This window comes from Mangifera indica, chromosome 12 (genome assembly GCF_011075055.1).
Source record: "Mangifera indica cultivar Alphonso chromosome 12, CATAS_Mindica_2.1, whole genome shotgun sequence".
In the NCBI taxonomy this organism is placed as follows: Eukaryota; Viridiplantae; Streptophyta; class Magnoliopsida; order Sapindales; family Anacardiaceae; genus Mangifera; species Mangifera indica.
The window spans coordinates 3,199,688-3,214,594 of NC_058148.1; the positions used below are offsets into that span (position 1 = coordinate 3,199,688).

Sequence of the window (14,907 nt, forward strand, 5' to 3'; positions counted from 1 at the left end):
TTTAAGATTATTCTATTATGTCAAATTTCTTAAAAATCCTAATTTGGTTAAATATGTAGATGTCGGTTATCTTTCTAACCCATATAAGCTCGTTCACAGACAAGATATATTTTTACATATAATGACACAATAATATCAAGACACTCCACCAAACAGAATTTGTTTATAACATCTTCAAATCATTCAGAGATTTTAGCTCTCCATAAAGCCAACTAAGAATGCATATGGTTACGGTCTATTATCCATCACATCCAGAATACATGCAGTTTTCCTTCCATAATAGACACTTCTTTTATATTGTATGAAGACAATGTTGCATGTACTACACAAATAGAGGGAGATACATTAAAGGAGACAAGACTAAACATATTTTACTGAAGTTCTTTTACATTCATGAACTCTAGTAGAGCCAAAATATTGATATCAAATAAATATGATCTACTGAAAATCTCGTAGATTTATTAACCAAGAAATTATCAACATCAACATTTGAAAAGTTAGTATATAATATCGGTATGCAACCGCTCAACAAGTAATCAAATTAATCTCACTACAAAGAGGAGAAACACTTATTATAAGGAGCATTTATCATAGGGAGAAAATTTTTGAAATTTATCACATATTAGATAAAATAAGCATTGTATTCTTTTTTTTTTCACTAGGTTTTGTCCCATTGGGTTTTAATGAAGTAGTTTAAACACGTTTAATTCTACTTTACAGAACATTAAATAATTATGTTCTTCTACTTTGGTTTTTTTCTCACCAAGTTTTTTCTTAGTTAAGTTAATGTAATTATCTATAAATGATAGAAATTTAAGGGAGAGTGTTATCTCTGGTAAATTTTTTCCAACACATGAGAAAGACTTTGGCTAAAAAGATAATGTGAATATATTAAATGCCCTTGGAAATTAGCTTTGGAAAATGGCCATTTCATTGACTAGAGGTGCAGCAAGAATTTGCATAAATACCCCCCTCTCTTCCTTTGTAAGATAAACCTACTGATAAATTTTATTCAGCTTACGTCTACTTCATTCATCATCTTCCCCTCCTTAAGTTTTACTTTAATTATAGAATCCTTTACTTAGAAGTCTTTATCATATTTATAACATTCTTCTATATTTTCTCTTAACAGAGAGTTGAGACAATTGTTAGCTAAGTTGTTAACTGAAAATTTTACTAGAATGAATTCAAGATAAAAACTGGAATACACTACGTTGTCAAAAAAGAGAAAACAAAACTAATTGGAAGAATTTGATAACTCTTTACAAAAATTAACTCTCCATGTTACAGTAATTAAAAAGCTGCAGCAATCGGTCCAGGACAAGGAAAACACCATCTCCTAATTGTTTATTGCTTATTGAGGTTTCAAGAGGACTTGCCCATGGTCTTGCTGTCTGGCTGCAAAATTGCACTGAAATGAATATAACAGCAAATTTATGCGGAAATTGCGCTCACCTTCTTTCGGACAATCCTCCTCCTTGGAGCTTTTTGAGTCTGCACTCCCCTTTCATCAACATTAGCTTCGCTACCCCAAATGGGGTAATTTGAATGACAAAAAAGAAGACTTTATGTATAAGGAAGTATAAGTTTAAATCTTCTTTAACGACATATCAAGATTAAACTTTTGATTTATGTGGTTTAATAGTTGTGAAGTCGGTTACTGAACTTGAGGTTTGTTCTATTCGGTGTCAGTGCGGTTAATTCCAATCCAATATAACGATTTGACTTGGGTGGAGTTTCTTGTTACTTTGAAAAAAGAAAAACATTAGCTTGATCTTTCCTCTAATTGAACGCATAAAATCCTGCATTGAACCACATGAGAAGTTACAATGGAAAGATCAGTAGAAGAAACTGGTAAAAAGATATCCAATTCGCCAGATATAGCAGTCAAAAATTGGGTTTGCCAAAGCTCACACTATAGTGAAATCAATCAACTAGTTAAGAATTCACTGTAAAACATAGCAATTCCACGCGAACTTGGAATTTCACACCATTTTTAAATCAATTTTAGCATAAATTAACCTTAACCAGGAAAAAAATCTAATTATGTGTTGTATCTTCTCACTACAAACAGGTTCAGATAAGGACTCCACCTCAGGTCTACAAAGCCTGAGAATATGAGATTAGAGGAAGTTTAATACCTGAAACTAAACAGAGATAGATCTACATAGTTTCATACAAAGCCCATTAAAATAATATCCAAAGAAATAAATAAAAAATGAATCATTTCCCAACCACAGTATCATATATATAAATATATATCCAAATCTAATATAAGAGAAATTTGGACTGTTGGAAAAAAAAAGCTTATCTATATTAATTATTGTAGACATAAAAATATAGATGATCAGTTAGAGAGAGAGTCCTCAAAGCTGTGATCAAGAACAGCATTGAACCTTTTATTATTATTTTACAAATATATGAACACTGCCACAAAAAGAAAAGAAAATTTACTCATCGACATTGATTACATTTCCCTCTTATTAACCCCCAACAAACTTGGCAAGGAACCTTGCACCTCTCATCCACCAGTTAATCCCAAAGCATTACACGTCTACAGTGAGCACATTAATGAGGGCAAGATCCTATTCTTGCTTTATCCTGTCCTGTCATTCATGTAAAGTGAAAAATCATTCCTTTATGTGTTGCACTGAATACTGCTTTACAGTACGTACTGGAGGTTTACTGATCATAATGTGGGAAAGAGAATAATATGAGTGATCATAAAATGTAAAAAACAAAATAAAAATCTTTTAAAAACTAGGAATAAGGCAAATTTTAAAAATAAGATATATATATATATATAGAGGATTACACAAATAATTTTATATAATTTGAAAATAAATAAAAAACATAATTTGAAAAATCAACCCATAATTTTCAAACTATTGTCTTTATTTGTATTGATTTGAAAATGTATATAAATTAATAATATTTAATCGTTTATTTTAAAAATTATCTTTAATTTAATCTGTTTGTGCAAGTGTTTTATTTGAAAAAAAAAGGTCAAAAGACATATTCCCACTCAAGGTTTAATGCAAATTTAATATTTTATCCTTTAATTATCGAAAATCCAAACTCTTACTTATAAATTATTAAAAGTAATAAAAATAATTAATTTTAAAAGTAAAATTATCATTTAATTAAAAATATATTAAGAATAATAAAATATTATATATTTTTCTATAGATTTAAAAAATTAATAATTTCTCTAAAAAATTAAACTTTAAAAAATTATATTTTTTTATTAGGTTTTACATTTTTTGATGATTTTTCTTGGGCTCTCTCTCCATTTAATGACTTTCATCTCCCTCCAGTGATTGTTTTGTCCTTCTTCAATATTTTTGTTTTTGACAAAGACATTCTATCTTTTTAAGAGGTGAAGATGTTGGAGAAAGGTAAAACGATCATCGAAGGGAGAGAGGGTCAGAAAAAAATCTTTAGAAAATATAAAACTTAATAGGGGAAAAATTTAATTTTTTAAAATTTAATTTTGAGAAAAAATGGTTAATTTTTTAAATTTAAGAAGTAAATGAATAGTATTTTATTATTTTTAATATATTGGTAATTAAATAATAATTTTATTTTTGATATTAATTATTTTTATTATTTTTAGTAGTATAGGAGTGAAAGTTTGGATTTTTAACAGGTTGTGAAACAGAGACAAGATTTGCATCACACCGACTAGGGTTGGGACGTAGTCATTTGCCCAAAATGTCAAAAAAGAAAAGGAGAGACGGAATATCTTTTAGTTGATTTTGGTTTGAGGCAAGCACAAAGCAGATGGATTCAGGGAGAGGATTTTCATCTTCTCTTCATAACCCATTGTTCTTACCCACAAATTTAGCTACCACCACGGCGCCGTTTCTTTGCCTTCGCTTCGCACATCAGTTTCCCCTTCTTTCCTCCTTCAGGGTAAATCAATTCACTCAATTAATTTCTAGGGTTTCTTTCCAGTCATTCTCTCTAATTTCTAAATCACCTGTACAAGTACTGTTCACATTTTCTCGCATTTTAAATATATGTAATTTCTTTACAAAAAAACGCTGGAATTATCGAATATTATGTCTTATATTGAATTTTTTGTGCTATGTCCTTCACATGAGCAGAAGCTCTCTCGTCTCTGCCATGTGCCTACTTTTAAGACACCCTTTGAATTCAATGGAATCGAATTTTTCGGATCCAAAAACGGGGCGTTTGCTCGCCAGTGGCTACCTTGCTTATGTTTCTTCAATGGGGGAGATTCTATAAGCAACTCTGGAAATGAGGACACATCGCTATCGAAGACTTCCCTGAGTAATTCGTGGAATGGAAGGCAGTGGACTAATGCCCTCCTTACTGCTAATGTGTTGTGAGAATCAAGTTTTGTTATTGTCCGATAATGTATTTTTTGTCTGCATAAGGAATGCGCTGTAATGGATTTCTCTTTGTTTCTATTGTCTAGAATTCATATTGCGCAAATGGCCAGTGAGGGCAAGCTGATTTTGTGGGGGGCTAAGGTCAGATGCTTGGTATACTGAAGAAAATTTAGGTGAAATTTCTGTTCATCCTTGTAAGTTTCTATTTTTTGGTTACTTATGCAGATTAATAGTCTTATCAACAAAGGAGAGTACTGGAGGCTTGTTACGTCTTCCTTCTTTCATGCAAATATTCCACATCTTATGGTCCGTTTTGAGGCATATGTTTCGGATTTTTTTCTTTTGGTTATTTTATTGCTACTTTTTGTATGTTGATATTAAAATTTATGTGGTTTAGGTTAATTGTTATTCTTTGAATTCCATTGGTCCGACCATGGAGAGAATTTGTGGTCCTAGGAGATATCTTGCAGTGTACTTCTCCTCAGCTATTGCAAGTAACATCTCATAAACTCTCAACAAGAGGAGATAAAATTGTTTACCCACTGTTGTTCTGACTCAGTTGTTTGAAGAAATCAGGTTCAGCAATGAGTTACTGGTTCAGTAAGGCCTCTGCAGTTGGTGCTTCAGGAGCAATCTTTGGATTGGTAAATCATTTTGAACTTTTATTAATTTATTTAAAAAAATTTCTCCTCTTATTTGCACAAGTACTATGTTAAACTTTAAGAGAGCAAATAATCTAACCAAATAAAACTCACCACCATATCTATTCAATCTTAATATTGTTTTCAAGAATTTCACCTTTTGTAATCCTGGAATCATCTATCTACATGAATTATGCCCTTTTTTTAATCCTATGTAAACTCTCCTTTTATTTTCTTTATTGCCGTATGCAGCTTGACTTCAAATTTTTTTAATCTAGCATACACTTTGGTTAGGATTTATAAATGAACTTTGTAATCTTTCAGAACTCACCTGCATTACAAAATCAAACTGTAAGTTTCAGTCTCATATATGTCACACCTAGAGTTTCTCCTAGTTTGACCTATTTTGAATTGAGCAGTAGAAGTGCTTATAAAAATTTCAGATATGTGATATTTTAATCTTGATTTATTGTTATACATTTCCTTCAGCAAGAACTTGTAAACAAGTTGTATTATATTGAAATTCATTCTCTTCTGTCCAAAACCATAAAACTAACAGATCGCACAAATTGTTCAACCCTAAAGTTAAAAATTTTAGTTTTGGAGCAGTGAATCTCAAGGCTCTCACAACTTATATTTATTGAATGATTACAAGGTAATTGATTCTTTTCCCATCTGTTGATTTTTTTTTATGTTGGATTATAGGTTGGATCTCTTGCTGTGTCTGTTATGAGGCATAGAGGTATCAGTGGACATGGTAGAGAAGATCTACAACACATAGCACAAGTGATTGTCCTTAATATGGTATGATTTGGATCTTTATGTCATTTTAAGAAAAAGGTCAAACATTGACTTGGTCAGTATTTGTAATTCTTAAAAACCAATTTATGTAATTTTTGAATTACACCTTGTAAATGTATGTGTAAACCCTCCTGTTCATGTTACAAACTAGTATCGAGTATTTGCTGCAGGTCATTGGACTTCTATGGAAAGGCATTGATAACTGGGGACATGTAAGTATATGAATCTCTCTTTCTCTCACTTTGTGTTTATGTGAAATTTATTCCCTACAAATATGAGAATGGACTCCAATTGGTTAACACCTTAGATGGGGCTTAACTTTATGGGGAAAGGGCTATCCATGTTGGCTTCTTTTTTTACTCCATAGTGCCTTAACTCTCTGCATTGGTTTGGGCATTTTATATACTGAAGCATACTTTAACTTATGCCATAATATGGTACAAAGATTGGATATTTTGTAAGTTATGAAAGACATCCTATGGACTTTTGTAGATATAGATATGATTAAGTCATGTTACCTTTTCTATTGTAGGCAGTTGCAAGCTTGCTAGCATTTTTCAGGCTCTTCACTTAGACTAATGGCTAGGTGTCTTGTTAAAATAATTACACGGTTGGAATTATGAATTGAGAGTGAGACAATGCATAGACTGATAAGTTCCTACAAATAGCCAGTTAACACACTCCAATTTCTTCTCTAAATGCAACAAACCGCAAGGCTAGATTCAAGCAATTTTCTATTTACTCACCACCGTTCTTTACACTCAACTAAAATAATAACCAGAGAGTCAAGAGAAACAATTGAAACTAAGAATAGTAGTATGGCAAATTTGAGAGTGCCAACCCTTATGAAGAAAGCCTTTTCTTGAAAGTTCTCCACAAAATTAGTGGCCCTCTTCCCCCAATATTTTCCCTCTCAATTTCCATGGCATGAGAAAATTCTCCCCCTCCTTTAGCCATATTTCCCTTCCTATGATTGGGTAGTTTTCCAATTTCAGTTATGGCCCCTTAGTGTGATGATCCTCTGTTCTTTTTCTTGCACCACTTATGGTGAACCTTGAAGGCTGAGGTCAGTGTGCTACCATTACTCGCTTTTGAAGTCTCACCTTGTCTTCAAGGTGAAGGTTAGGAAATTGTTTTTTGATGATTTCGATAAAAACATTATCCACATCCTAAAAAAAATTGAGGTTAACATCTTCTTTATCGTAATTAGTTCTCTTTTTGCGAACATACTTCTATGATTTTCCCAAGATTTCATGAGAGTTTTCCTTTTTTGATTTGTGAGACACTTTGACCATCTCATCATCAACTTGTTATGGTGCTTCACCATTGTATAGAATTCTCGGAGTTTCCATGGTATTCATATTTTGTAATTCCAAGGGATTTCTTATTCACTTGTCCTGACAACGTGATTCTAAAATCTTACCAAATTTTTGCTTCATAACATCTCCAAATCGAAAATTTGATGCATTGTTTTTTGGAATTTTAATTCCTTCCTCAATTGCAAAAGCATGAATAGTTTTAGATTTCCCACTCCCAACATACCTTTTGAACAAAAGAACATTCTTCAAGGCAACTCATCAATATTTTTTTGAATTAGACTCAGTTGCATATACATCTTGCATTGTTTGTCCCATTTAACCCATTCCTTTGCATAAGACCCTTTGGCGGATTCCATTCTTCCATGTTTGTTAGTGTGAAGCTTGCATAGATTTATACCCTCCTCCAAAACAAACTTCATATCATCAAGTAGAGGACTCCTGTCATCCTTTAGTAATGGCATTTTGATGGGAGAACCAAAACATTGAACTAATCCACTCATAAACTCTTCATGACGCTTGTCATCATAAAGTTAATAAAACATTAGCAACACATAGCCAACTTTTGGAGAGTTCTTGTCAAGATTGCCCAATGATTAAGTCTTTCAAGCACATGATATATGAAAACAACTAATGTATTAAGAGAAAAAGGATTTGTATTTGTTCCTTTAGAATCAAGTACAACTAGAACTGTAATAGCTCTAGTGTTGCATCACATGCGCTCAATCTATCTCTAGACTTCTTCATTTGAGACATTCTTGTCAACAATCAAAATAGAATATGGTTTTTTCTTCCACTCATCAACAACATTAGCCCAATATCTTCGTTTTATGAGGTCACCCATCAAACTATGGATTCGCATATCATCTTCAAGCCCTCCTTGTGCATTCAATAATTCCTTGTAAAGAGCAGACTTAGCACAACCAAGTATCTCTAGATAGAAAACTATCAAACCCTTTTCATTAAAATCAAACTGAATCAAGCCCACGATCGTCACATTCCAGGTTGCAATATCTTCTTGGCATATCTTCAAATCCTTTTTCAAGCACTCCAAATCACCACTTTGCATATAAGTGTCAATCAACATTTTACAAGACATGATATTTTTCTTGGGTATGGTTCCAAACCAAGCAACAACTCTTCGTGTTTGCCCAAATTTGGAGTTTATGTTGAGAAGATAGTTGCAATTGAACTTGTTTGAGGAACACCCAAATTTTATTATCAAGGAATGAAGTTGTTTTGCTGATGAAAGAGAATTTATGAGTGTGCATGATTGGATGATGTGAGAGAAGAGATTTGGTTTATGTAAACAACAAATATGCCTCTTCCTTTGTGGTTCAGGTCATGTTTTTCATCCCACTGGCAAGATAGCCTTTGGTCAATGCGACTCCATATTCAAGAGTCGCTAGAGATTGCCATTTTGTTGGTTGTCGTTGTGGGGTCATAGGTATGCTAATAGGGCAACAAAAGTAAATTTTAAAATTTTTGACCACATCAAACCCCATGAACCCTTATAGGATCCATTTGTAAATGATCATCACACAACAAATATGCATATAGAAACAACCAAAAAGAAAGATTCAAGAAGTAAACCTTCTTTGGTGGCTCCTTCACTTCGACAATCTCCAATCTTCATTGCAACCTATTTCAAACCCAAGGATAGGGATACACCTTAGTGTCCACACAAAGCACGAACGAAGGGAGTTGTTTTGCACACTCACCATCTGCTAGAACATGATGTATGGGCAAGGGTCTTTGGAGTATGGGCGTACATGATTTGTTATGGACCAAAGATATGAAATTGTGAAATTGCGTCTATATATATAAACGTCATGTACGACTGTGACTCAAGGATCCAAGGTCATACATCATCATTATCTATATCTCGTATAATCTGTGGTATATTCGGATTTTGAGGCAAATAAAGATCATGGATTATCTTTATCCAAGGATTGTTTACGCCTGTGCATGACCCATGTATGACTGTATGTAGTCCAATATTATCCATATGAATTTTATCCTTCTCATATTGAATAAATCTCATCCTTCACAATCCACATCGCATTCAAACACTTTAGGATTATTATACTTTAATCCCTAGTTGCAATAAATTGCACTTTAAGTCCAAAGACATCTCAAGACTTGAAATTGTCCATTTGAATTCATCTCAAATAATCAAATTCCTCTAGAGTTTGAACAACTCCTTTTGTGTGACCTATAGACTTTTCGTTAGATCGGTAGTGGATAGATTTGTGTCAAGCTCTAGACCTTGTAGTCATTCAAACACAGACCAAAATTAGTCTCTAATAAGACATTATGGCCACTTAACTAACGGATTGTTAGCAATGAACTTTTTAACCTATCAATAATACAGTTACTCATACAATTAGACCCTTATGTCCTACAATTCGATCTTTTTTTTGGGTACAAAATCTCTTCAGGGCTGAGACACAACTTTACTGTGTACTTTTGGGTAGCCTCGATGTGTATAGATTGATGCATCTATCAACGTTTAGACAATATTGGATTAAGCAATGACTCAATCCTACTGTGATCATAAATTTTATTAGTTGTCGATACTTATCAATTTAGCAGATTAGAGATATTTATCTCTGTGCTAAAATAAGACAAATAATTTATTGATCTATCATAGCCTTTATACATATCTCAATACGACCAATTACCACCTTTTGGCAATCCTTTATAAGAACTATGTTGGTCTGGTGTTCAACCATTTTAAGGATATTTGTTTTAACATAAATATATCCTCTTGCAAACAAAGAAAGCTCCAAGAAATTACACATACAACCTTTATTCATGAATTTGTATCGTCATAGAAATTGACTCTAAGGCACCAATCCCAACAATTGTGACTCTCTCTAGTCAAAAACGGAGAACTCACTAGCATTGTTATTGTTTGGCTGAACTTATTTGGTCGATATGAGAGAGGGGTCTAATTGGTGTTAGACGGTTCATGGGAGTTGTAAACTTCGATTGGAATTTTTTGGGAATTTGTTGGATTAATTTGGTTTAATGGAGATGGGTTATTTGAGTAATTAGCTTGGGTTGGAGTACTGTGAGTGGTGGGTTTGAATGAAATGGTTTAGGTTTGGGTAATGAAATTAGCTATTAGAAGAGTGACACTTGGGATTATTGGGTTGGTTTAGTGTGGGCTTGGGTTTATTGATTGATGGAGTATTAGGATATTCCAATTAGGTTTTGGGTTGGGTTTATTGGTTGGGCTTGGATATTTAATATGTGGGTTGGAGTAATGGGGTTTGGATTAGGTTGTTTTGTAAGTGGTTGGGCTTGAGCTAGATGGGATTAAGTTTTAGTGTTGAATTGAGCTTGGGTTTTCTTTTTTAAATCAGCCCAAATTACATTTATGGCCAATATTTGTTTCAACCCATATTCTTCCCAAAATGAATTTTATAATCCTTCGTCTTTGTCTTCATCTCCTCCGTCAGCTACATAAAAGCCAGCTTTATTCCCAAAATTCATGGTTGTATCCACCTCCAGAGACGATTGACAAAAAATAGGTAGTTGTTTTATGTCATATTCTATTGATTGAACCCCAGAATATGATGATTCATCCTTCTGGTCCATTGAAAGCTTTGTAGATTCATTGAAAGTTGTTGACTTGTGGACGAAGTCAATAAGATCTATCAATTTCACCTTTTGGTCATCAAAATCTATTGCTTTATCTTCGAAAACTCCCATCTCAACCAAATTAGCTTTACTCTTCTCTATTAGATCGATTTCTCTCTTCTTTTGTTTCTCATCGCTCACGATCAGAATTTTGTCAGCGTATGATATATCCGGAGCACTAGTAACATTGCCAACTGTTTGAATATACAGTTGTGATTAGAATTGAGTTTACCTTTACAACAGAGACAAATTCCTTTCTCTAACATATTTTGAGCTTCCAATTCCCGTAGTTGTTGAAACTGTAACCAACACCTATTCTCATCCAACATTAAATCGATTTGTCCTAATCTTGTACTGTTGTTATGCCAATTTGATAGGTTTCTGCAGTTCTCTATTTGCTTACCACCAGTCTTTACACAACTAAAATAACCATAAAATGAAGAGAAGTAATAGAAACTAAGAATAATAGTCTGACTAATTCAAGAGTGTCAATCCCTCCCCAAGGCAGAAGCCTTAACCTGAAAGTTCACCGCAAAATTAGTTGCCCACTGCATTCATCATTTCCCCTTTTTATTTCCATGATGTGGCAGAATTCTCTGCCTCCTTTAATCACGTGTCCCTTCCCATGATTGTGTAGTTTTCCAACTTCACCTTTGGTCCCATGGTGTGATGATTTTCCACTCTTTTTCTCATGCCACTTATGGTTGACCTTCAAGGCTGAGGTTAGTGTGCGAACAGACATTTCAGGAGAGTCTAGAATATCAAGGAGATGAGTCATTAGCTATTTATGTCAAATGCCTCACAATCACTCAAGAGTATCCGTGGTTTGTGATGAGTTAAAACTAGCAATTGAATGGCATGTTTCAATGATTCATTCTGACCAAACATGGCTTACAAATGTAAATAACATTTAGGATATGTCAGGGAGAATGCTTATGCAATGTTCTTGGAAGCACATCAACTCCTCTAGATGTACTTAGGTGTTAGTATTAAATCAAATACTCTTTAAGCAATCCTTTAGAACTATCAATCATGTGACTGTGGATGCCCTTCTTGGCTCCTACCAACTGGGGACGTTTAACATGTTGCTGACATTCTGTGTATTTGGTTTCTTCCTTGTTATGTTGAATGCTTGTATGGCAGCTTGTGTCGTGCTCTTATGGATGCTTATGAGGTATCCTAATCTGATGTAAGCTATTAAGATATTAATGTGGCATATTGATGGTCCAAAATTTTAAATGGTTTTGGAATAAATAAATTTGTTAAATCCCTTCACATGATTTATTCTCATGTTATCATCTTATATTAACATTATCTTCATTTATCAATTGTTTGAATTATTACTATTTTTATGCATTCTATTATGCATGTGTATGAGTGCCAATGTTTCATCTAATATTTCAGCTAGGGGGCTTACTTGGTGGAGCTGCAGTGTCATGGCTTCTTGGACCGGCCTGAAAGTACAAGTCTACAACCAATGATGGTTCAAGAATTTTCACTGACAAGGCACCAGTTTTCTATCTCATCAACAATAAAAGCATCCCCAGGCAGCTCAAACTGAAGATATAGGGTTGAGTTCCCTTACTAAAACCTCATGTCAGAGTCATTGGAAATAAAAGGGGCTCTTATTCTCGTTGTTTGGACACTATTGAAAAGATGCATACTCTTTATTATACTTTTTGTACATAAACTTAGCTTATACTTTGAATTTCAGATGAAACGTTTTTAATGTCAGATTTTATGGCCGAAGAACTTATATCTCCAAATGTCGGTACCATAAATATTTGTGTCAACCAAATTGGTTGCTATCTGGTGATGTTTTTATATTTTATTTTGTAGCCCGAAAGAAAAAAAAAAATGGTACGTTCTGTCTTTTCAGTTTGGAGAGTTTGGGATGTTGCATTTAACAATCACAAGAATCAGTTCTCCGAGGCTGCTTCCTTGGAGTTCGTTTGTTCTATTTTGCTTTTAATTTCTATGCGTTAAATTGATGATTCGATGATTTGATGATTTATAATTTTGTTATGTATAGAGTAATTTCTTTTAAGGTTCTATTTTATTAATAATAAATACTTATATTTTATTTTTTTTAATTTCAATCTATGGAAGTCGCCTGCCAGTATTGATCTTGTAGTACGCTGATCCTTTTTTGGTTGACCTGTTGAACTCAATCAAAGAGTAAAAACGAAGGAAACTTTGTTAATTAATACTAGCGTTATTCTTTTATATTCCGAGTGAGGAGTGCTAAATTAATTGCTTTCACAAATCATTCCTGAACTTTCAATATTTAGACTTGAAGTAAACAAGTTTCTTGTTTGTTCTTCTACTTGATCAGGTTCCAGTTGCAGAACTCCATCTTCTCAGGTCTCAATCTTTTTTCTTGTACTGTAATACATGAACTAGCCATCAACATCAAGTACAGGTGCCTTCTAGTTAGCCTCTCTGCTCTTTTCACATTTAAACAAATTGTATCATGTCTGTATTTTTTCTTACCATGCTACACACAAATTGAACCTCATGTCAGTTAGCTTCGTAACAGTTTATCTCTAGATTTGATGCCTTTGCGCTAGGAATTGTTTTTCTGCCTTAACAGTTTTCCCCTAATAAACTTACCTAACCTTACGCAGAAATTACGGTATTATTATTGTCAGGTTAAAGTATCATATTGAGTCATTTTCCCTGGCCTCCCTTTAAGTTTCAGAGTATATCGGGATCCCATATGAGAAATCTTTTCATGAACGGTAACCTTCTCTTAGATTTGGAAAAATGTCATTTATCTCCCTTGTACGGTGAAATCTGTTGGTCAAAATTAACAAGGTAATGATAATTTTCTGAAATGCGAGGGGAGGTGATGGAAGATTTATATTACTCAACTTATGGGGGTTTTGTTTATGTTTACTTAAGCTTTAGGAGAGGCCAGAGATAATAGGCCTATCATTTACTTGTTATTATTTTTGTGTTTCAAGAATTATTTCTCTCCTTTTTCCATAAAATGAAAGCAGTTGTCATGATTGTATATGGGTTCAATGAGTTGGTGTTTTAGAGCAAGCAAGTATTGTCAAAAGGCAGATAAGGAGGTATTTATATTGAAGAATGGCAAAGTCTTAGTTGAAAAGTTAGTTGCCTTTGGTAATGGTGAATTTAATCTCAGGAGAGCCACAAATAACTTCCATGAGAGGAAAATCATTTTTCAATTGATTTGGCTATTGATTGTATAATGGATTAATGGATTTCAAGGATTGAAAAACCAGATCGGATCGATCGAATTGTGAACCGATGTTACAGATGGGTGTTGTAGTCCATAGAATCGTATAAAAGTAAAGTTCGGATTGGACCACGAGCGAACCGGCAGTTCGCACTTGCTTCGCGGTGCAATCCGATTTTGGTGGTTCTCGGTTTAGTGTTTTATATAAAATCTTTCCTTTTTTTTTTTTAACCTTCCATGTTGTTGAGTGTCGACGACTTTCTCCAGCTTCTACATAAATTCAAAGCACCGTTGATTGATCTTTTGCCGACGACGGTTTGAAAACTTGTGTCAATTATGATGGCAGTTGACGATGATGATGACGGGTATTGGATTCGATCACATGCTTAGACGATGACAGATATTAATGGCTATATTTGCAACTGTTGCAGATGACTTCACAAGCTCAGACGATGGTAGACGATAACGAATTCCTGTTACTACTATGATCAATGTTTCTTCTTTGATGATAATGATGACAGGTTAGTTGTTGTAAGGTTTGTTTAAATTTTGAACACATACAGTACAATGTTTTGGCTTTTGGTGCACAACTGATTTTAATAACTTAATTTGTTTTTATACTTATTTAGTTACTGTTTTGGCTTTTGGTGCTTAATAACAAGTCAATTTGTTATTGTTAATTTATAATTGATTTATTGTTATTGTTAATTTGTAATAGACTTATTATTACCGATTTTGTAATTTTATGTTACGAATTTATAATTTTATTATGTATATGTATTAGATATTTAAATAGACTTCATTTGTGATGTGATTGGTTTTAAAGAATTTAGAAATTAATATCGTACTTTTGTGACATCCTCTCTCTCTCTCTCTCTCTCTATATATATATATATATACAATAAAACTATGTGTATCCACTTTGGGTACACAAATGT

The 14,907-nt window shown here is 33.4% G+C and overlaps 1 protein-coding gene and 1 long non-coding RNA gene across 2 annotated transcripts; both read left to right on the forward strand.

Moving 5' to 3' along the window:
* The first annotated feature begins 3,644 nt into the window (after positions 1-3,644).
* On the forward strand, positions 3,645-12,724 carry LOC123193047 (RHOMBOID-like protein 10, chloroplastic). The gene is made up of 9 exons (XM_044605819.1): positions 3,645-3,915; positions 4,110-4,351; positions 4,445-4,499; positions 4,584-4,664; positions 4,756-4,852; positions 4,935-5,002; positions 5,705-5,803; positions 5,971-6,012; positions 12,169-12,724. Exons 1-9 carry the CDS (start codon positions 3,784-3,786, stop codon positions 12,220-12,222), a joined length of 870 nt encoding a protein of 289 aa, XP_044461754.1. The 5' UTR covers positions 3,645-3,783; the 3' UTR covers positions 12,223-12,724.
* A 119-nt stretch (positions 12,725-12,843) lies between these two features.
* On the forward strand, positions 12,844-14,572 carry LOC123193708. Its single transcript, XR_006497121.1, has 2 exons — positions 12,844-13,186; positions 14,316-14,572. It is a non-coding gene; the product is annotated as an uncharacterized LOC123193708 (long non-coding RNA).
* Positions 14,573-14,907: the final 335 nt, after the last annotated feature.